The following is a 22692-nucleotide window of genomic DNA, read 5'->3' as shown; positions in this document are numbered from 1 at the left end:
AGTCATGTTAAAATAACTTGCAATTTTATTTTTTTCATTAAAAAACAGGTTTGAAAGGGTGAAATCAGTATCCTAAGGCATAAAAGTCTCCTCATTGTCCTTGTCTTAAATGAGCCTCCTTACTTTATAATCATTAAGTGATCAGATTTGCTGGCATTCTCTTACTCTGCCAGTGAAGCAGCAGACTTGACTTAAGGAAAATAACATCTGAGTTTGGGCAGACATGGTTTAAATTCCAGTAGCTTTAGGCAGGTTGTTTAACTCCTCTGAGGTTCAGCTATCTCCATCTTCAAATGGGGCTAATCCTTTCAAGGGCAGCTTTGAGGAGTTAATGAAGTAAAAGGATCTGTCACAGTGCGTGGTGTTGAGAGAAGAGCTAAGCAATGGTTTCTTTCTTTATTATTTGCCTTGTCTCCAAAGGCTAAAGATGAACCAAGTGATCTAGCTTGCTTAAGCAGGATTTTAGAAAATGTATTGTTTCATGATATTCCATTTTATAGATAACAATTTGTGTATCCCTCTGTCCCTCAGTTGATGGATAGCTGAGTTGTTTCTAGTGTTTGGCTTTTCGGAGTCAACCTGCTGTAAATATTTGCAAACAAGTCTTTGTAAGGACATATATTTCCATTAATCTCAGGCACATATATACCCAAGAATGGGATTGCTGCTTTTGTAAAATTTAATTTTTAATTGACAAACAATTGTATATATTTATGGGGTACAGTGTGACGTTTTGATACATGTATTAATTGCAGGATGATTAAATCAAACTAACAAATCTATCACCTTACATACGTATTTGCTATGAAAACATTTACAATTTACTCTTTTGGCAACTTTGAAATATACACTGTATTATAGTCACCATTCTGTGCAGTAGATCACTAAAGCAAAAGCTTATTCCTCCTAATTGAAACTTTGTACTCTTTGATCAGCATTTCCCATTTTCCTATCTGCCCCTTTCTTCCTTTAAGTTTCATGTTTTTCCCTCATGGTGTTTTGAACCTGCCGCTTGAGAAACTACCACATCTTATTCTTTTCTAGTTGGCATGCTAATTCAGAGGAATTATCTTCTGTGCTTGAATTTCGGTTTTCTAGATTCCCTAACTTACATTTGTTACTGTTAAGTGTGTGCCCTTTGTTTTATTACTTTTTATATGTTTATATGGAATGCATTTTTTTTTTTTTTTTTTTTTTTGCCTTTTGTGTGAATAAACTGTAGAGGGACAGAAAGATGTAATATACCTGTCTATAGAATGTTTAAGAGGGAAGGGCAAATGGAAACAATTGAAATCTGATGATAGATACAAAGCTGCTGCTACTTTGGGATTGGTAAAGTGATCATTGAATACCAGTAAAACATCTTTGGGTATTTAAGGCAATCTGGACATTTTGACATACCAAATTCATTTTGTATCTTCTCAATAGCTTCTGTTTTTGTGGGTGCCTTTGGCAGTTAATAACAATGTCAGCAACTAATAAATTATTCATTTTCAATTTACCTTATTAGTAGTAGCATTATGATAAGCACTTTATATCTGTTATTTAACAACCAAAGGGGTACTGTTTGAAACTGGTGAGACAGCTTCATGAGAACAAAACTTTTTTTTAAGTAATGAAGGTATTTTTCAAATAAATTCATAAAAAGCTAATTCTATTTGTATAAATGCAGCTTGATGTACTTTGATCATTAGATGGTAATCTTTTTGTGCTTTTTCTCTTTAAGGTACAAGCAGTGGTACCATGGCTTGTTGGGACATGAGGTTCCAATTGCCAATTTCAAGTCACTGTCATCCTTCCAGGGCTCGAATCAGGCGCCTCTCAATGCACCCTCTGTATCAGTCCTGGGTGATTGCAGGTAAGATGGAGGGCTGGCTTTCATGTGTTGGGAGATTTTCTTGGAAAGTACATAATAACCTGCTGCCAAAACTCACATTTTTAGTTTCATTTTACATATGAACTGAATGCTTGATTCTCTTCTGATTATGGAGGTTGCCACTACTGATACCTCACTGTCATCTAATATTTATTATGTTCAAAAATGATCTCATCAGTCACCATCATTATTCTCCATTCTTAACTGTCCACCACCATCTCCTATCCTTTTTTCTTCCTCCTGTGTCCCCTAGTTTTGTTACAGCTGCCACCATCTTCTTAGAGAGCTTAGAAACCTTGACTCGTCCTTCTCTGTTGCAATTTCTTGTTGCTCTGCTTCCTTTGTGTTGCTTGAAAGCTTCCCTTCCCTTCCCTCATTAGGCACTTAAATTTTCTTGTATGGCTCCTGGGTGTGACACTTGGGCAATTCTTGAAACTGATTTTCCTCATCTTTAATATGTAGTTAAAAATACTTGCTTTGTAGAGTTATAGGGAATTGAGATAAAACATGCAAAGTACATACTCTACCACACAATTAATGGTTGGTAAATAATAGCTTTTATTATTCTTACGTTTTCCCTCAGCCCTCTTGCCTCTAGGCTCTTTGTGGTCCCTTCTTGTACATATAGTCCATCGCATACACTGCTGCTATCAAAGTCACCATGTTGCCAAGTTCTGTGGTTATTGTGAGCCCTTTTCTTATTTGACTTACCATTTGAACAGTTGATTTCTATTGTTTTCAGATGCTTTCCTTACCTGGTTTCAAAGACATTTCTCTTGATTCTACAACTTCTTGATCTACTGGTTCCTTCTCATCTTCCTGGCATTTAATTTGTGGCCTGCCTCAGGACCCAGTCTTTGGTCTCAACCACTTTTCCTACACTGGCTGTGTGTGTGATCTCATGCAATCTCATGCTTTAACTATTATTCAGACTCATATCTATTTTTCTTAAGATGTCTAATAGCCATTTTGTAAACTCATCATGTCTAACTAAACTGAATGCTTGATTTCCTCTCTCTCTACTAAGTGTCTCCACCACTGCCTCCTATCCCGCTCTTCCTATGGTGTTCTCTCAGTCAATGGCAGCTGGGTGCTCAGAAGCCTGGAATTATCCTCGCCTGTTCTTTTTCTCATCCCACTTCCAGTCCATTAGCCAGTCCTGTAAGTTCTATTTGAAAGTATATCCAGAATTTGATCACTCTTTACTACCTCCATCACTATCTCCCTAGTCCAAACCACTATAGTCTCTTTTCCCTGTTAATGTAATAGCTTCACAGCCTGCTTCTGTCTGTACTTCTTAAGACCATTTTGTTTCTTCTGCTCAGTACCTTCCCATTGGCTTCTTGGTCCAAAAGACTTTATGGGACCTGCCTTCTGGCCACCTCCCTGACCTTTATCAGTCAGAATTCTAACAGGAAACAGTAGCACACTCAAGGTTAGGATAATTTAAGAATTTATTTTCAAATAAAATTGTTTACAAAGGTTTGGGTGTCAGGGTATTACAAAAGATAGCACAGTAATATGGGCTGGTAACAGCAGAGTAGCAGTAGAAGGCTTGAGGGGAGGAGGGCATGGTTACTGAATTTGGAAAGGAATAGAGAAGGCCACCTTGAAAGGAGCAGTGACTTTGAGATGAGGGATATAACCAGCCTGATGTGAATGACTTGACTTTCTTCCCTTTCTCCCTTTGATCTCCTGCTGCGGTTTCCCGTAGGCATATATTAGTTTCCTATTACACCACAACTTATTTTTTTTAATAATTCTAGAGGCCAGAAGTCTGAAATGGGTTTTGTGGACCAAAATCAAGGTAGCAGCAGACCTGTATTCCCTCTGGAGGCACTAGGGGAACATCTATTTCCTTGCCTTTTCCTGCTTCTAGAACTAAATTCCTTGGCTAATGGCTCCTTCTTTCATCTTCAGAGCCAGCAACATGGCATCTTGTTTCGTTGTTACGTTGCTTTCTGTTCTTGCTGCCAAATCTGCCTCCCTCGTCTAAGATTTGTGATTGCATGTGGGGCCCCCTGAGTAATCCAGAATAATCCGTCTCAAGGTCCTTAATTTCATCACATCTGCAAAGTCACTTTGCCATATAAGGTGCCATTCACAGGTTCCAGGGGATAGGACTTGGATACTTTTGGGGCCATTATTTAGCCTAACACAGGCTGGCAAACCCAGCCAGAGGGGGTACAGGAGCTTGTTGATGTGGTTCATTTAGGCCAGATTTAGAGCAGCAAATGGAAAGTGACCAGCACTACTGCCCTTTCTCCTACTTATCTCCCATTCTCAGTCTGTTCCTGCCACACTGACTTGTTCTTTCAACTAAGCACACGCCTGCTTCAGAAAGGCCTTTGCATTTTTGTCTATTGTCCCCACTAGAATGGAAGTTCCATGAAACTGGGAATTTTTCTGCTTTGCCATCTTTTCTTCAGTGCCTAGCGCAATGACTAGCCCATAGTAAAAATATTTACTGGCTCAGTAAATATTAATAAGTGAATAAAGCCTCTTATATTGTCTCTCCCCCTGAAAGAAAGAGATTTGTCTTTCTCTCAGGACTGCAATTTGTTTTATTGTAATCTTCCCCAGCTCTTTTTGTCTGAGTCTAGATTCTGGCCTTTGTCTCTTTTAGCTGTTCAGGGCAACAATGAAGTGTCCATGTGGGACATGGAGACTGGTGACAGAAGATTTACTCTCTGGGCCAGCAGTGCACCACCACTTTCTGAATTACAGGTTTGACTTCAGTTTTTACAGTTTTTACTGTAAAGGATGATATTATTCCCTACATCCTAAGTACTTTCAGGCATTTAATCAAACCTAGTATCTGTTGGGCTTTTGGGTTATGTTTAAATTTGGGTTTTTAATAACATCAAGTATCATGTGGCCATTGCTACATGAGTGTTTCCTTGCTAGTGTTCTGCATTAGTGGGTAAATAAGTTGCTAGCCCATAAAGCTTGTGATGTCTCTTTGGAACCCCAGTGAGATCTAGCTTAATTAGGAAAAGCCCAGATTGAGGTAGATAGGGCATACATAACTGGTCTCTCATTTCTTCAGGTAACCAGGTGCTCGTAAAGCTACTGACAGTTAACTTGCCTCTAGAAATAGCACCATCATTTATGGAATACACGGATGTCTTTTTTTTGACTCCACATTTATTTCTTTTAAGTCTTCTCCTCATAGCGTCCATGGTATCTACTGTAGTCCTGCAGATGGAAATCCTATCCTGCTAACAGCTGGCTCAGATATGAAAATAAGGTACACGATCTCAACAAATACTTAAAGAATAAAATGGATACTTTTACAAGATGTTATTACAGATACTGATGGCACTGTAATGTTTAAAATCATCTTATAAGGACAACTGTTAATACTTTATTTGTAACCAATGGTATGCTGTTCTATAAAAACCTCTTTTTCTAATGCAAAAGAAAAACAATGCATTGATGAAGATAAGCCAATGATTATTAGTTCCTCTCATTGTCCTGTAAAGGTTGTCATTTATTTCCTCTTCCCTAGGTTTTGGGACTTGGCCTACCCAGAAAGGTCCTATGTTGTTGCAGGAAGTACTAGTTCCCCATCTGTGTCCTACTACAGGAAAATAATTGAAGGCACTGAAGTTGTCCAGGTACTGTAGTCTTTTCATTCAACTTTTGTAAGCACAAACATGGCTTTTGTAAACAGAATTAAAATAAATGACGTGACCAAGGAGTACTTTAAATTTAGGAAATTTATTTTTTCTTGAATTAAAAAAGTTAACTTTTATTAAGGTAAAATAAGCATAAAGAAAGTGCATATAAGTAATAGCTCAAATGACCAGTATGTACTTTATAACATCGTAAGGAAGCACTTTTATTATCCTCTTACAAATGAAAAAGGCACAGTGAGGTTAAGTAACTTGTTCAAGGTCACACAGCTAGTAAACAGAAAGCTGGGATTCAAACCTGGCTTTGGGACTGTAAAGTTTGTATTCTTGACTCAGGCAGAAACTTCAAGTGAGAGAATATACCCTTAGTACCTGGGCCAAAGTAGGTGTTCCATAAATAAAAGTGTGCTTCCTTCATGACAAATATTAATGAGCTTTAGAAGTGCTAGAACATCTGCTATGTATTTTTTATATTCTGGTCATGTATACTTTTTTGTTTGTTTGTTTGTTTTTTGAGACGGAGTCTCGCTCTGTCGCCCAGGCTGGAGTGCAGTGGCACGATCTCTGCTCACTGCAACCTCTGCCTCCTGGGTTCAAGCGATTCTCCTGCCTCAGCCTCCTAAGGAGCTGGGACTACAGGTGTGTGCCACCACACCTGGCTAAGTTTTGTATTTTTAGTAGAGACGGGGTTTCATCATGTTGGCCAGGATGGTCTCGATCTCCTGACCTTGTGACTTGGGAGACCTTGGCCTCCCAAAGTGCTGGGATTATAGGTGTGACCCAACGTGCCTGGCTATACCTCTTTTGATTGTATTCTATCCCTTTTTTCTTTTGATGTTGGCAAAAGTTAATATGCACAGAATATTGACCTAAAATAAGTTTTCCATATCTGTAAGTGGCTACTCATGAAATCCAATGACTAGGACCCTGGAATGTCATTTTTGGCTCTTCTACTCCTTTTGCTCAGTGTATTTGTGAAAGCATGACTACTTTACAAAAGGTGTTAACTTAAATACAACAGTATCTCAGAAGCAAAGACTATTGACGAGAGGAAGAATATGGTACAGACTTTTAACTTCTGGCTTGCTCCCTGACAGGAAATTCAGAATAAGCAGAAAGTAGGACCAAGTGATGACACCCCTCGAAGGGGCCCAGAGTCCCTGCCCGTGGGACATCACGACATCATCACTGATGTCGCCACATTCCAGACAACACAGGGCTTCATTGTAACTGCTTCTAGAGATGGGATTGTGAAGGTGTGGAAATAAAAACCTACTGATTTGTATAAATTGTAATAAAGTTATAAATATACTACTATAACTCAAAAGGCATTTCTAGAGAACAGATTCATTTGCTTAATTTTCAAAATTATGTCTCTATATTACTGTTTCATGACTGACTAAATGATACCCAAAATGGTTAAGATGTACTTAACTAGTTTACTTATGCATCTCTTTGCAAGAATCAGCCAGCCAACAATGTCTGGGATTTTTATTGTATATGTTATAGAGGTGAGAAATATAAAATATGAAAATGAATGTTTATTTTGTATTGAAAAAGATGGTTGAAAAGATGGTTGTAAGCTATTATAGGTATAAACACATTTTTGCTATTAAAAATGCTATTCAAAGCAGTTAAACTGTATTCGTGCATCCTAAGTGTTTGTGTTTTTGGTGGTGTTTTTAAATGGTAAATTTAAGCAGAGGAATAATCTCTCCAGCAGCATTTGTTCTAAGGTGAAGAAATGGACTCGATGTCACAAGGAATCAGTGACAGAACCAGGCGTTAGGTCCAAATCTCTGGACTCTAAATATTGTGCTCTTTCTGCTCTTTCTTGTGTGTTTTACAGTCTGCCTTATTAGTTATTTAACATTATAGAATTGATTTCCTGCATATTAGTTATACAAGTATGCCTCCTCTTGGCCATCATTATTTTTTATGGGCTGTACCATAAATTCTGACACTTGGCCCAACAGGTTGCTTTTATCCAGTATAGACTATTGAATGCATGAAAAAGAAAAATAAAGTTAAAAGTACACCAAAAATATACATTTTTAAAAGGCCAAAATTGGTCTTTTCCACTAAGATAAAACCCTTCAAGGTTATGGATTACTATTTGCATACAGACTGTCTCCATATTTAATTCTCATCCACTTGTAGAAGGGTTTATGGTATTCAGAATATTTTAGTTTAAAATTAGTTACATGAGTCTATAAAAATCTCAGCCAAGAGAAAAGCCTGCTTGCTTAGAAATACGCTAAGAATTTTCTGTATTTTTATAATTATATAATTAAGTTACAGTACATGTAGTTTACAAAGCATGTATCTAGTTTCATGATTCAATACAATCATCCCTAGGTATCTCTGGGGCATTGGTTCCAGGACCTCCCAAGGATAACAAAAGCCACAGATGCTCTAGTCTCTTACATAAAATGATGTTGTATTTGCAGATAATCTACACACATCTTCTCATATACTTTAAATTATTTCTACATCACTTGTGATATAATACACTATAAATGCTATATAAATAGTTGTTATACTGTATTGTTTAGAGAATGAAAAGAAAAACGTCTGTACATGTTCAGTACAGACACAAACATCTTTTTCTGAATACTTTTTATCCATGGTTGAACTCATGGATGTGGAGTTCAGATACAGAGCCAGCTGCACTTAGTTTTTAGACAGGTAAACAACAAAACTGTCAGAAAATGCCAGTCATTCAGAAACGTCAAAGTTAGGAATGATGGACTAACTAGGCCTAGATAGCTTCAAATTTGGCATTGTCATGTTGCCTTGCCTTTGTTTCCCCTTAATGTCTGCCAAAACCATATTTATAGGGTTTCTAGCCACTAAGTCAGATTTAGAGTCTGCAGGGGGTTGGGGAAAATTTTTTTTTATATAGAAACTGTAATGCTGAGATTGGACTTCAGCCTGGAGCCATTAGATAAGCTGTAAGGCTGATAAATGTGGGAAATGCTAAGAAAAAAAAATGGAGTGGGCTGACAGAGATATGATCCTTTTCTCCCCTTATCTCCTGCTACTACCCATTCTTCTCTGTCCCCTTGCCCCACAGAAAAGCCCCAGTTTTGGAAAAAAGTTATTTGGTTGAATGCTAAGTATTACAATCTGATGCCATGTTAAGTTGCATCTTCTTTTGACCTCTACTTAAAAAAAATAAGTTTGAGTCATAGCTGAGTGCAGAGATAACGGGAGGCAGTTCCTTTACAGTCGATTAATTCACATTTTTAAACCAAGAAGCATCCTGCTTGTGTGATTCTTGGGTTAAATATAGCTTTATTACATTTATATTCAACTTAATTTTTGCTGTTTCTACTTTTAGGAGAAAGAGGTAAATCAGGGAAAATACTAATATTAGGCATTTTTAAAAAGGAACTTCTATTTGCAGCATGCTTCAGAGCTCTCACCTATTAGTGATTCAAAAGATGGCCCAAAATGCTAAAAATAATCTGTCACCAAGGGAATATTTGTTTGGTGTTCTTTACTTGCCAATGCAGAAAAACAGACAAATACATCTTAATGGTATTTCCAACAATTAACAAAAGAAAAGTTTGTGCTTAACTCAGAGTTAACTAGAAAAATCCCTTTTATTAAAATACATTGTAAATATTGCTCATTAATTTCCTGTACTTGAGACATTTTTCCTGAACCTCTAAGCACCACTTAGGATAGATGAAGCAAACCTGATGTGTTTTATTCTTCTCTGCTACCTGAGTATGAATGTGACATTTAACTCCTTGAACTTCTGTCTCCTCTGAAGACATTAGGTGCTATCTCTGGATTTACCTAAGTAAGAATGGCAGAAGTGGTTTTTAAAAAATGCTGCAGAATAGTTTGTCTTTCCAAGTTTTATGAAAATAGGTATAGGAAAGAAAATCTGAATGTCCTTGGTGTCAGTATCCATCCACTCCATGCATCCAAGCAGGGCTTCTTGCCATTCCCAAAGAGGGGGACAGTCTGCCTAACAGGGCCATTGCTACCAACTGTGGAGCCAGCTCTTAGACTGAGGTAAGGTCTGAACACTGTGTTTAAATTAAATAATGCTATAATACTTCGGGTGTTTAGTTGTTGAAAATATCAGCCCTATCATAAAAATAAAAATTAAATGCAGATGAGGACACAGCTATCAGAGCATGCTACTAGAGACTAGGTACTTCTAAAACCTTTCATACTTTTACTCTGATCTCTTTTGCATCTCTGCAACTGCATATGAATTTGTAGATTAAAACAATTATTTTCTTACATTTTTCTAAACTCAGCGTGTATTTAAGGCTGTTTTTAAGAGCTCTGCCAATCCTGTTTTGGTGCTGTTTATTATTGACTAAACAGCTACCTGATGGGTAAAAGTAACTCAGAGCTTCATCTATGACAAGTTGTGTCTTGACTCTCCTTGTCTAAAGCATATATGAATTAGTGAAAATTAATAAATGACCATAACAGGAAAGACAGACTAGAATTCCATCAAAATGGCTTCAAGCTCCATCAAAATGGCAGTAAGCTTCCTAATGAAGAGAAAACTTCCAGCTCAAAAGCAATAATTTATGTTCTGTGGGAATTAATGAGTTTTTCAGTGAGTTTAGGAGGATTTAGAGATGGAGAAAATTACCCTCTTCTCATCAGTCCAAGCAAACAACTCCCACAGTGGTGTGTTTAAATGGAATAGAAGGTCAAATTTTAAAAATATGACATATAAACAGCATCCATTTCTAGGGTAAATTTTGGAGTAGCTTAAAACATTTAAAAATAACTTTGATTAAATAGATGAGCGTTAGACATTACTAAATTAGGAAAGGAGGATGGGTTTGCAGGAAATGAACTGGACAGAGATAAAAGAATTAACATTGACTCATGTACACATATGCATACATCATATAAATTTTACCTTCAATTTATATCTCCATTAGACTTTTCAAAACACTTCTTTCATTCTTCTGTCTTCTAATGAAACAGTTCTTGAACGTATCAGTTGTAGAGTGCTGGAATTGTCAGGAGTGGTCAAATAAATGAACAAGATATATCTTAATACCAATGAATGCAGGGGGTCAAGTCACCTGATAACCTACAAACTGTTGCTTGAGTTCTGGCAGCAGATTTAGTTATTATTTAAGTCCAGAGTCTTACTATGCTTCCTAAGGCTAAGTTGTTCAAGCATTTTTTTTTTTTTTTACCACGTCATTTGGGAACACTTTTTGTCACCCTTCTTCCATTCTTAAAGGTATGGGAGGTGTTTCTGATAAAATTTTGAATAGCATCATCTCTGCCACTTCTTGCTACTCTTGAAAGATATTTTTTATCTTGAAAGAATTTTGCCTTCTGTAATATATCTTCTTTGAGGGTAGCTTTATATGGTCCAGGAACAAAGCTATACAACAAAAGAGAACATCATAGAAGATAAATGCCATTTCAACTTTAATAGACTACATATTAATCTGTCTTACTAAATTAATTGTTTCACCCATTTCTTTGTTGCAGCCTTCCTCCAGGGTAATTTTAAAATTATTAAACTGGGTACTTACATTGGCTCATATATCAGAAGCTGACAAATGATACATCTCATCAAAGTATGCAAAAGTATTATTTCAGCAGCAAAGTTTCTTCATGGAATATGTACCACTCAGATCTACCAAGGATGGTCCTTCAGATTATTTAGATTTGGGTTCATAACAGTACCTCATCACAGACCACCATATCTATAGTTTTCCCAGATCCACTCCTACTTCCAGTGCCTCAGCACATCATGCTATTTTCTTTATAACACTTGGCACTATCTGAACTTTTATTTACCTGTAAACTTCTTTATGATCTGTTCCCCACTTTTCCACCCAACCAGACAGAAAGTTCATGAGATCTTGTCTGTTCACTCTAGTAATCTCAGGAACCTAAAAGTGCTTAACACATAGCAGTCACTCAATAAGTATTTGACTAATGAAAGCATGAATGTATGCCACTCCCTTCTTTCCTCTCTTCCTTTCTTCCATAGGTCCATCTATCCATCCATATGTTTACTCTCTGCTTAATAGAAGGCATGGTGTTAGGTACAATGGGGGACATAGAAATAGAGCCCAGTCTGGCAGGCACATCAAGAGCCTGGCTAGGAGTCATGAGTAACCCAACAGTAAAGAGGAGCTGGAGTCAGACCCTGGTAGGACTCGCAGGACAGGTTGAGAAATCCGGGAATCATAGAAGCCAAGTGCTAACTAGAACTTAGAGCCTGTCTGAAAAAACCTGTGCTGACAGAAGTGTCTGAGAATCTGTACTGCCTATATGGCAGCATGGCACTTGAAAAGTAGTTAGTGTGACTGAGGAACTGAGATTTAATTTTAATTAAATAACCACATATAGCTGGTGGCTACTGTATCAGCCAGTACAAAAAGGGAGCCGTTTCAGACAATCCTATATACAGGGATGTTGTGGAAAGAGCTTTGGGTTCACTTTCTTACATTCTTATATTCTAGCCCCTAGCCGAACAGCTCTGGGCAAATCATTTAACTAGAGTGACTCTTGTTTCTTCAGGTGTAAAATGGGAATGAAAAATGATTTCTGTTGTGAGTAACAACTGAAGTCCCCTAGACTAGTTACCATGGTGCTCTGTTGGTTACAGATGAGGAAACTGAAGTGCATTGAGGTGAAGGTCAATGGCAGAGCCGGAACTATAACCCAACTGTTCCGAGACCGAGTTCAATGTTACTGCCATTGAACTGGGGTTTTATTCAGGACACTATGGAGAACTATCAACATATTTGGAGTAAGAAAGTGAGATAAATTTCATACTACCAGAAACACCTGGAAATGGGTATAGAACTATAGGAACACAGATGGCTTGGGGCAGGCCGGACGGCTAAGGTATGAGAGCCTGGTGCAGCAGGCTCTTCATAAATATTTGTAGGATGAATGCATGAAAGCTGGTGGTATGAAGAGAGAGAGGCTTCTTAATACTGATAAACTTGAGCAATTAGCTGAATTACAGTCAAGGGAGGTGATATGATTTGGATGTCCCCTCCAAATCTCATGTTGAAATGTGACTTCCAGTGTTAAGAGGTGGGCCTAGTAGGAGGTGTTTGAGTCATGGGGGTGGAGCCCTCATGAATAGCTTGGTGCTGTTTTTGTGGTAATGAGTGAATTCTCACTCTTAGTTCATGTGAGAGCTGGTTGTTTAAAAAGAGCCTGGAACCTTCTCTCTCTTGCTCCCTCTCTTGCCATGTGATGTGCCTGCTCTCCCTTCATCTTCCACCATGAGTAAAAGCTTCCTGAGGCCTCACTAGAAGCTGAGCAGATGCTGGTGCCGTGTTTGTATGGTCTGCAGAAACGTGAGCCAAATAAACATCTTTTCTTTATAAATCACCCCGTCTCAGCTATTCCTTTATAGCAATGCAAAGACTAATACAGGAGGACTGAAGAGAACTTCAAAACATTGAAACCAAAACAGTGGTAATATTCATTGTGATCCCTTTCTTATTTTTCTGTTTTTACCAGCTATAAAATCTGATCTCTCAAAAAAATCAGTATTTAGAAAATGAGTATAGTGAAAGATATAGAACAAATTTAAAATTAAAGTTATTTCACTTCTCACACACATAGAAACACACACTATTTCTTCCACATATAAACAGAGTTAAGAAGAAAGGAAGCATTCAAACAACAAAAAAAAACCATGCCAACTCATGTTACATAGACTCCAAAGCCTCCATGCATTGTATACTACATATCTCGGCTTCTGAAACTCAAATTCCAACATATATCTCAGTTCACTTCCATCAGTGTTATCAGAGATGTAATAAGTTGATCAACAAACATCTACCAAGAACAGCAGCCATGGCTAAATTTCACTGCAAATACAAATTTCTCACATCTCCCTTCATGTTGCTCTTCCCAGTATGTGTGTGTATGTGTGTGTATATATATATTATATATAATATACAAATATAATGTATAATATACATAATATACAAATATATTATTAACATCTACCAAGAATAGCAACCATGGCTAAATTTCACTGCAAATACAAATTTCTCACATCTCCCTTCATTTTGCTCTTCCCAGTATGCGTGTGTGTATGTATATATATAAAAAATATATATTATATAATATACAAATATAATGTATAATATACAAATATATTATTAACATCTACCAAGAACAGCAGCCATGGCTAAATTTCACTGCAAATACAATTTTCTCACATCTCTCTTCATTTTTGCTCTTCCCAGTGTGTGTGTGTATATATATACATATTATATATAACATACAAATATAATGTTATATATATTTATTTGATACGAGGTCTCACTCTGTCATCCAGGCTGGAGTGCAGTGTTGCCATCATAGCTCACTGCAGTCCAGATCTCCTAGGCTCAAGTGATCTTCCTGCCTCAGCCTCCCGAATGGCTGGGACTACAGGTGCGTGCCTCCACACCTGGCCAATTGTTTTATTTTTGGAGAGCTGAGGTCTCACTATGTTGCCCAGGCTGGTCTTGAACCCCTGGGGTCAAGCAGTCTTGTTGCCTTGGCCTCCCAAAGTGCTGGGATTACAGGAGTGAGCCACCCATGCGCTATCCCAGCATTTCCTTATTATCTTCCAGACTGAACGTTATAAACTCATTCCCCAAAGTGACGATTGTATGCATAGAACATGGCTCCACTGATCATGGGAAGGGCATTATTTTGAGTCTGAAGCACATTGTTTTCATGGTCTTATCTTTACTGGACTCTTCCCTAGCCCCTTCACGCTGCCCCCCACCCCCGCAACCCCTGCCCCCCCGCTCCCTTTTCCATTAGGTCCTTTGTTTTCTTTTATGGCAGGTCTAGTTATGTTATCTCCCTCCCCATCTTTAAGAAAAAATTGTTAAATTAGTAAGTGCTTGTATAGCATGATATTGCTATCTTTTTTCCCCTCTCAAATATTTTTATTCTCAAAAGGTTGAACATTAATACCATATCTTTGAATTTCCATTTTTCACTGTGTTATATGTAGGAGTTAGTACTCGTTTTTTTTTCTTTTTTCTTTTTTTTTTTTTTTTTGAGATGGAGTCTCTCTCTGTCACCCAGGCTGGAGTGCAGTGGCGTGATCTCGGCTCACTGCAACCTCTGCCTCCTGGGTTCAAGTGATTCTCCTGCCTTAGCCTCCTGAGTAGCTGGGATTACAGGTGCCTGCCACCATGCCTTATTTATTTATTTATTTATTTATTTATTTATTTTTAATTTAATTTTTTTGGGGACAGTCTCGCTCTGTTGCCAGGCTGGAGTGCAGTGGTGCAATTCTGGCTCACCGCAACCCTAGGCTCCCAATTCAGGTAATTCTCCTGTCTCAGCCTCCCGAGTAGCTGGGACTACAGGTGTGCGCCAGCACACCCAGCTAATTTTTGTATTTTTAGTAGGGACGGGGTTTCACCATGTTGGCCAGGATAGTCTCGATCTCTTGACCTCCTGATTTGCCCGACTCAGCCTCCCAAGGTGCTGGGATTACAGGTGTGAGCCACCACACCCCAGCAATAATCATTTAATAAAAATCATTTGGGCCGGACAATGGTGGCTGACGCCTGTAATCCCAGCACTTTGGGAGGCTGAGGCAGGCAGATCACGAGGTCAGGAGATCAAGACCATCCTGGCTAATATTGTGAAACTCCATCTCTACTAAAAATAGAAAAAATTAGCCGGGTGTGGTGGCACGTGCCTGTAGTCCCAGCTATTCAGGAGGCTGAGGCAGGAGAATTTCTTGAACCCGGGAGGCAGAGGTTGCAGTGAGCCGAGATCATGCCACTGAACTCCAGCCTGGGTGACAGAGCGAGACTCCATCTCCCAAAAAAAAAAAAAAAAAGAAAAAAAAAAGAAAAGAAAAGAAAAAAATCATTTGATTACTCAGTTTGAGAATTACAAGACTGTATTTCTCTTTATCCTACTGTATATTGTTCAAATAATTCTTTGCTGATTGGTACGTTCAACAATAGGTTGTCAAGGCAAAGAATGAAATTGTCTATTTTGCAACTTGTGCTCAGCTCTAGTAAAGTCTGTGGAAAGATGGATGTGACAAATTCTAGATAAGGCGAGGTAGGATTAATTATAGTTCTCTGTGATCAGACTCCTCCATCTATGCAGATATTCAAGAGTCAGCCATGCTGCATTTATTAGTTGACTAGATGGACTGAAATAGAAAATACAGACAAGATTGCTTCTATTTCCAGAATTCTTTCACATTTGGTGTGTCCAGAAAACATACGTTGGAAAGCAGAATTATAACAGATGCATTATTCATATGGCATTAGTGATGGTGTCCATTTCTACCATTCAGTTGTTCTGGCTCTGGCCTGTCACTGCTTTAAAGTCTGGCAAAGTTTCTTCCTTGGCTGGATGAAGCAATAAAAAGGTGGCTTTCTGCCTTTATTGTTTCTGAGCAGATCTAAGTGCTTATATAAAGAGGGTGCCCTGCTCTCTTGCCCTCGTGGGCCGTTTGTCTCCTTGGTAGCTTGTGGTTTGATTCGGCTCCTTCCTTTTCTATCTGATAAGCACCAGCTTCTACATGTATTTCTCATAATCTCACAGAATGACCTAATTCCTATGCAAGTCATTCCAAGGACCTGATGAGTCTCTATATCCAGACCTCTTCCCTAGCAGGTATTCTCATCTCCCTCAATCCTGTGTTTTCAGTTCTGCCTCACCTCTCTTGAATGGCTCAGGCAAGGAGTTTCAGAAGCAGCTGTGTGGCTCATAACTTTTGATTAGAGTCTTTGGTCACTTAGAGAAGGCCTGGGGAATGCACAGACAGTGGTATGGATTTCATGTCTCAATTCCTTGATGCCCCAGCCATTTGCTGACATTTCACCATTTCAAATACATAGGAGAAGCTGAGCATCCAGTGTATCTGGGGCAGTGTGGCGAAAGAGGAAGAAACTTCCTGTCCAAAAGCACTGTGGATCCCCTCCTCCCACTCATATTTCTCTGCAACAGAAAGCATGGTAGGAGTGGTTTTCAAAAATGCCTTTTAATTGCATAGATTGGCTCCCACATGTGTCCTTGTTGCAGTCATGGCTGGCTACATATGTGGAGAGCTGAAGGCAAAATGCAAATTGAGGCCCTTAAGTCTAAAAGCAGGGAAAAAAGCTTTCTTCCTTCTGTGATCTCTCCATGTACCATGGAGGTTTCTATCTGTCATTCAAAATGCTTTCCCCATCCCCTTTACTTGGTGTGTGGCCGGCTCTTGAGTTCCTTTTCCCAACAGCCAGAAGTTGAGCCAGACATCTCGCCCCTTCTCTTGGCTGGCCATCCCAACCTGCGGCAGAGGGGTGATCCTCTACAGCAGGGGTGTCCAGTCTCTTGGCTTCCCTGGGCGACACTGGAAGAAGAACTGTCTTGGGTCACACATAAAATACACGAACGCTAACAATAGCTGATGAGTTAAAAAAAAATTTTTTTTAATCACAAAAAAATCTCATGTTTTAAGAAAGTTTGCAAATTTGTGTTAGGCTACATTCAAAGCTGTCCTGAGCCTCATGCAGCCTGTGGGCGACAGATTGGACAAGCTTGCTGTAGAGTGTTGCAGCCTCTTTGCTGGGACATGCTGGGTGCCTAGATATAGGTGGGCAAAAGACAAATGCATTGTGGCACTGCCAGCTTGGGGTGGATGGCTGCTGCTTTCCTGTCCCAAGACTGTGGGAGCATAACTGACCCTGTCTCCCAGTCTAGGGGAGGGTGGGGCGGGGGAACCCCAGGGAGCTGGGAGATACACAGTGGTCTGTGAGAACCAGTTCTGGGGAAGTGGAGGGAGGTGGACTGGCAAGTGAACCAAGGCTCCAGGTCCTGACTCCCCAGCACGTGCTTTATTATCCCATTGGACTTCACTATAAAACTCAAATTCAAAAATAACATTAATAGTGACTGCAGAGCACTAAATCCCAAGTGCTGTGCCCTACTGAGCACCCAGGCCCTGTGCAAGCTAACCAGCTTGTAGCACTTAGCCTGACTCGCTGAAAACACTGCTTTAGCACCAGTTTTAATGTACCCTCCATGCCAAAGACGCTGTCCTCGGCAAGAGTCACATGCACAGCATCTTGTCTATATCCCTTTTCCAAGCTGCCAGACACCTGCAGCATGGGGAGCCCTGCTCTTCCTGGACTTACTTCACAGGCCTGTTTTAGGTGTGACTTCAGGAATTATTTGCTGCTGGACAGTTCCCCGGACAGCTCATCTGTCAAGGTAAGCAAGAGATTCCAGGTGGAGGCTTCTCAGAGGTGACAGAGCTGGGGCTTCTGCAATAGGAGTGCCTCCCTGGCCTTGATTACCATGCAGAAATGCACACATCACACAATAAAAGTAGGCACATCGCCAAAGGTATTTGCCTAAGTGTGGGTCCAGGTGCTGGTACACATTTGATTGTGGTTGGTGGCTGAGTAATGTATATGTGGGTTTGTACAGAATAATTTACCACAGAAATAAAGACACTCCCATTTGATTTCACTTATTTCTAATTTTTAAAAGGTAATATTCATATGTGCTAAAGATACAATATATATGCACATTCTTAAGTTTTGAAAGAACTGACTTTGCCTTTGTTGATACTCTTTTATATGTTAATTTTAAAAAAAACATTAAGTCTACTCATTATATTCATTTCTTTGGATATAGTCTGTTTTTTCAAATATATAACATCTTCAGATCAATGCTTAGCTCATTAGTGTTTTGAATTTAAAAAACTTTCCTCACATGAGAATTAAGATAAAATTCCCTAAATCATGACTTTGGTGCATCCTACAAGTTTTGACATATAGCATTTTGATTGTTATACAGTTCTAAGTATTTTTAACTTTTCACTATAATTTTTTGTCCCATTATTGAGAAAGCTGATTTAAAAATGTATAGGCTTTTAAAACATTATTTTATTTATTTATTTATTTATTTATTTATTTATTTATTTATTTATTTATTTTGAGACAGAGTCTCACTCTGTTGCCCAGGCTGGAGTGCGGTGATGTGATCTTGGCTCACTGCAACCTCTGCCTCCTGAGTTGGAGTAACCCTCCTTCTCAGTCTCCCAAGTAGCTGGGATTACAGGTGTGTGCCATCACACCTGGCTAATTTTTGTATTGTTCGTAGAGATGGGGTTTCACCATGTTGGCCAGGCTGGCCTTGAACTCCTGACCTCAGGTGATTCACCCACCTCAGCCTCCCAGAGTGCTGGGATTAGAGGCGTGAGCACCGTGCCCAGCCTAAAATATTGTTATTAATTTCTAACTTAGTTGCACTGTGGTCAGACAATGTGGACTAGTATGACACCAGTTCTCAGAGATTTGTTGACACTTGCTTTATAAGTTAGAAGTTGCACAAGGAACACTTGTAAACACTCCACCTTAACAGTTGTTAATATCCATATGTCTAATTTTTCTGTGCAGGGTTCTGCATGTATCTACTAAATGGTTTATTACTTATGTTTAAATCTTTTATATCATTACTCATTTTTGTCTACTTCACCTATCAATATTCAAACTAGTGTAATGAAATCTCAAATTTTGATGATGGTTCACTGACAATTTCTCCTTGTGGTTTTTCAGTTTCTCTTTTGTATATTTTAAGATTTTACGACCCTCTTATCAATTTAAAATTGTTTTATCTTCCTCATAAATTTAACACTTTGTCGTCATGTAGTCATCCTCTTTATCCCTATGAAATGGTTTTATTTAAAAGTATATATTATCTGATATAAATATAGCTATTCTACCTTTATTTTTGATATATTTGCCCAGTATGTTTTTTTCCATCATTTTACTTTCTGCCTCTCCATTTCCTTATATTGTGGATGTGTGTCTTGAAAGCAGTTGAAGCTGGATTTTATTATTTCTTTATTTTTTGAGACAGAGTTTTGCTCTTGTCCTCAAGACTGGAGTGCAGTGGTGCAATCTTGGCTCACTGCAACCTCTGCCCCCTGGGTTCAAGTGATTCTCTTGCCTCAGCCTCCCGAGTAGCTGGGATTACACATGGCTGCCACTACGCCCGGCTAATTTCTTGTATTGTTAGTAGAGATGAAGTTTCACCATGTTGGCCAGGCTGGTCTCGAACTGCAGACCTCAGGTGATCCACCTGCCTCAGCCTCCCAAAGTGCTGGGATTATAGGCGTGAGCCACCGTGCCCGGGCAAAGCTGGATTTTATTTTGTTTTTAAAATCAAATCCATCAATCGCTGATTGTAACTGGCATGTTCATATTTTTTTTTTTTTCATGATTACACACATATTTAAATGGACTTGATTCTGCTGTTTTTGGCCTTTTTAAAGAAACTTTTTTTTTCTTGGCTTTTTATTTAAAAAAATATTTATTACATTCTTGTTTTCTATCCTATTTTACCTCACTAGATTTTTGTTAGTTAGCTAATTTCTATTTTCCTTTTTCATGTGTGCCCTTAAAAATTTGTAATGCATTTTTAAGCATCTCAAGTTTTTCAATAGCCTAACCCCCAGCTCAAATGATACAAGCTCCTAGAATCTTTTAACTCCATTTATCTCCCTGTGACTTACATTACTAATACCCTCTTTTTTTAGTATCACCTTTCTTTCCTTAAAGTCCAAGGCTTCATTTTTTAATAATACAAGATTATTTTTGTTTGATGTCTTTTCTCGTATTTAAATAAATCAAAAATATTTATTAATATTTATAGTCTTAGAACTTTTTCTGTTAAAATCACCAGGTGAAATGTTTTATTTTCATAGTGCTGTTAACAAGTCAACTTTTTTGTAATCCCAAAAGTTAGATATATTACTTAAAAATACATTTGTTTAGGCCAGGTACGGTGTCTGATGCCTGTAATCCTAATACTTTGGGAGGCTGAGGTGGGTGGATCACTTGAGGCCAGGAGTTCAAGACCAGCCTGACCAACATGGTGAAACCCCATCTATCCTGAAAAATACAAAAAAAAAAAATTAGCCAGGCGTGGCTAAAATTAGCCAGGCATAGTGGTGGATGCCTGTAATCCCAGCTACTCGGGAGGCTGAGGCAGGAGAATTGCTTGAACCTCAGAGGTGGAGTTTGCAGTGAGCTGAGATCATGCCACTGCACTCCAGCCTGGGCAACAGAGTGAAACTCTGTCTTACAAACAAAAACAAATTTGTTTAGATTTAACTAAATACTGACGAATTTTATCACTTACTATTGCCTCTTGCATCTCATTCCCTTCTTCTGTGGTTATTTTTTATTTTTCTTGAAGTACATACTTTAGAAGTTTTAGTAAAGGCTTCTTTGTAGTAAACTATTTTTTTAAGTCTAAATTGTCTTAAGACAGTGTTTCTAAGCTGACAAAATTTTCTTCCACTAAAGTTATTCAATAGTTTGGTGGTTTCCACTGTTACAATTGATAAATCACCTACCAGCCTAATTATAATTTATTTGTAGATGATCTGACTTTTCTTTTTGGCTGCTTTTAAGTTTTGTCTTGGTGTCCTGCATTTCCCCATACTATGTCTAACTGTTGCTTTCTATTTATCTTGCCTGTTATATCTTGTTTTTTCTTCATGTGAATTCATGTCATTCATAAGTTCTAGAATATGATCATCTCTTTATGTGTTTGAATATTGGCTCTCATTATTTCTATTTCATCTTTCTAGAATTCCAATTAGATATAGATTAGATCTTCCCGTTTCATTTTGTCTCTAAAATTCTTGATCATCTCTTCATTCTATTTCAGCATTTTCTATAGTTCATTAAGCCTCTCTTCAGACACATTTATTACTGTTCACTCTTTCACTAAGTTTTACAAGTTTTTAATTGTGAAATTCACAGAAAATTAGAATGAACAGAATCATAAATAACCTGTATATCTTTCACCTATATTCTCCAACAGTTACTATCTTGCTACTCTCTATATGTATATATGTATATAATGTACACATACATTCATTCACACACACACCCTATCCTACTTCCCTTTAGGAAAACCATCTGAAGGTAGGCTGCAGCCATCATATATGTCAGATGAAGGAGGAAGAAAAGCAAGACGAGGAGGAGGAGGAAAATAGAGAGAATAAAGGCGGGGGGCAATCTCATTTATCAAGTAACACCAAGCAGACAATACCTTCGGAAATGTCGCGGGGGCTGCCTTGGATCTGCAGGGTTAAGTCTATTGCACTTTATTTTTAAGTTTATTGGTGGGTATCTGTTGATTGCACCTACAAGAGAAAAGCCTGTGATGAGTCTTGTATTCATGACTGTTAACATTACTGCAATCTGCTCTGTACACAAAGTGCCGCTTTACCGTTTTAAATAGCCATCAAGAGAAATACCAACTAAGGTGGTCACATGAAATGAAAGCAGATTTCTCAGGGGAATCTTTAAAATCGACTTTAGAAAACACATCCCTTCTGCATTTATAGGTGAATTCAACTAACTTTTCAGTAAGATCCTCTTAGCTGCTAAAGCAGGTCAACCATTAGAGGAGATACCATGAGCCAGTTCTAATGGTCTGGCTTTTAATTGATATAAACTAACCAGAGTATTTATTTATTTGCTCCTTAGAAATATCAAAATGCAAAGGGGAAAAAACGTTTTCTTTATGGTCCTTGAATCAGTAACAACAGCGACAACAGCACTAACATCTTGGGTTCAGTTCATTAGTGGCTCATTTCATTTGGAAGTGTATTAATTTTTCATAACAATGAAGCATGCCTCTTTTTATACCATGTAAAGATTTAAAAGCCATTTTTGATGGGAATTCTTAAAAATCTATTCTATATTTCTTTGAAGCATTAAATCAAATAGATTTGCTAAACACAACTAGATCTCTTCCTGGTCACCCAGGGTCGGGTCATGATAAGTAGCGAGTTGGTCCTGGACTGTGATCCAACACTGTCTCCAGAGCTGCTGTTGTAGGTAGGACTGTGTGCTCTGGACTGAATGGCCTAAGACTGTGAGGCTACTGTTATTGAGCACCTGAATTTTAATTTCTTTTTATCTGTGTTAAGTATCAGATGGTTTGTCAACAGTTTTGTTTCTCTTAGAAAATGTGTTGATTGATGTGGACTGTGCTTGACAGTCAACTCTACTATAACAGTATATTTAAGTAAGAGCCACAAAGCGAGGGAGCTAGACCAGAAGACCAGTCAGTAACTAAGACTGTTTTGGTCACTCCTTGATACCCAGCATCAGAACAATGAGTGGCTCAGAGAAGTTCCCCAGTAAATAT

The 22692-nt window shown here is 38.4% G+C and overlaps 2 protein-coding genes across 6 annotated transcripts in view; one reads left to right on the top strand and one right to left on the bottom strand.

Moving 5' to 3' along the window:
* PIK3R4 (phosphoinositide-3-kinase regulatory subunit 4) overlaps positions 1-7158 on the top strand; it is a 73746-nt gene extending 66588 nt beyond the window's left edge. Inside the window, exons 16-20 of the mRNA XM_005545738.4 lie at positions 1727-1858; positions 4503-4603; positions 5038-5126; positions 5388-5496; positions 6612-7158. Coding sequence (XP_005545795.2) covers positions 1727-1858; positions 4503-4603; positions 5038-5126; positions 5388-5496; positions 6612-6782 — 602 coding nt within the window. The 3' untranslated portion in view covers positions 6783-7158. The remainder of the gene's footprint in view (positions 1-1726; positions 1859-4502; positions 4604-5037; positions 5127-5387; positions 5497-6611) is intronic.
* A 1843-nt stretch (positions 7159-9001) lies between these two features.
* COL6A6 (collagen type VI alpha 6 chain) overlaps positions 9002-22692 on the bottom strand; it is a 154380-nt gene continuing 140689 nt past the window's right edge. For all 5 annotated transcript variants that reach the window (XM_015445075.4, XM_005545737.5, XM_045385155.3 and 2 more), the window contains 2 exons: positions 21586-21679; positions 9002-10897 (listed from right to left, as the gene is read on the bottom strand). In XM_015445075.4, the coding sequence (XP_015300561.3) occupies positions 10708-10897; positions 21586-21679 (284 nt within the window). In that variant the 3' untranslated portion in view covers positions 9002-10707. The remainder of the gene's footprint in view (positions 10898-21585; positions 21680-22692) is intronic.

This window comes from Macaca fascicularis, chromosome 2 (assembly GCF_037993035.2).
Source record: "Macaca fascicularis isolate 582-1 chromosome 2, T2T-MFA8v1.1".
Classification (NCBI taxonomy): domain Eukaryota; kingdom Metazoa; phylum Chordata; class Mammalia; order Primates; family Cercopithecidae; genus Macaca; species Macaca fascicularis.
Note: the sequence above shows the minus strand (reverse complement) of the source record. Positions and strands in the feature narration are given on the sequence as shown.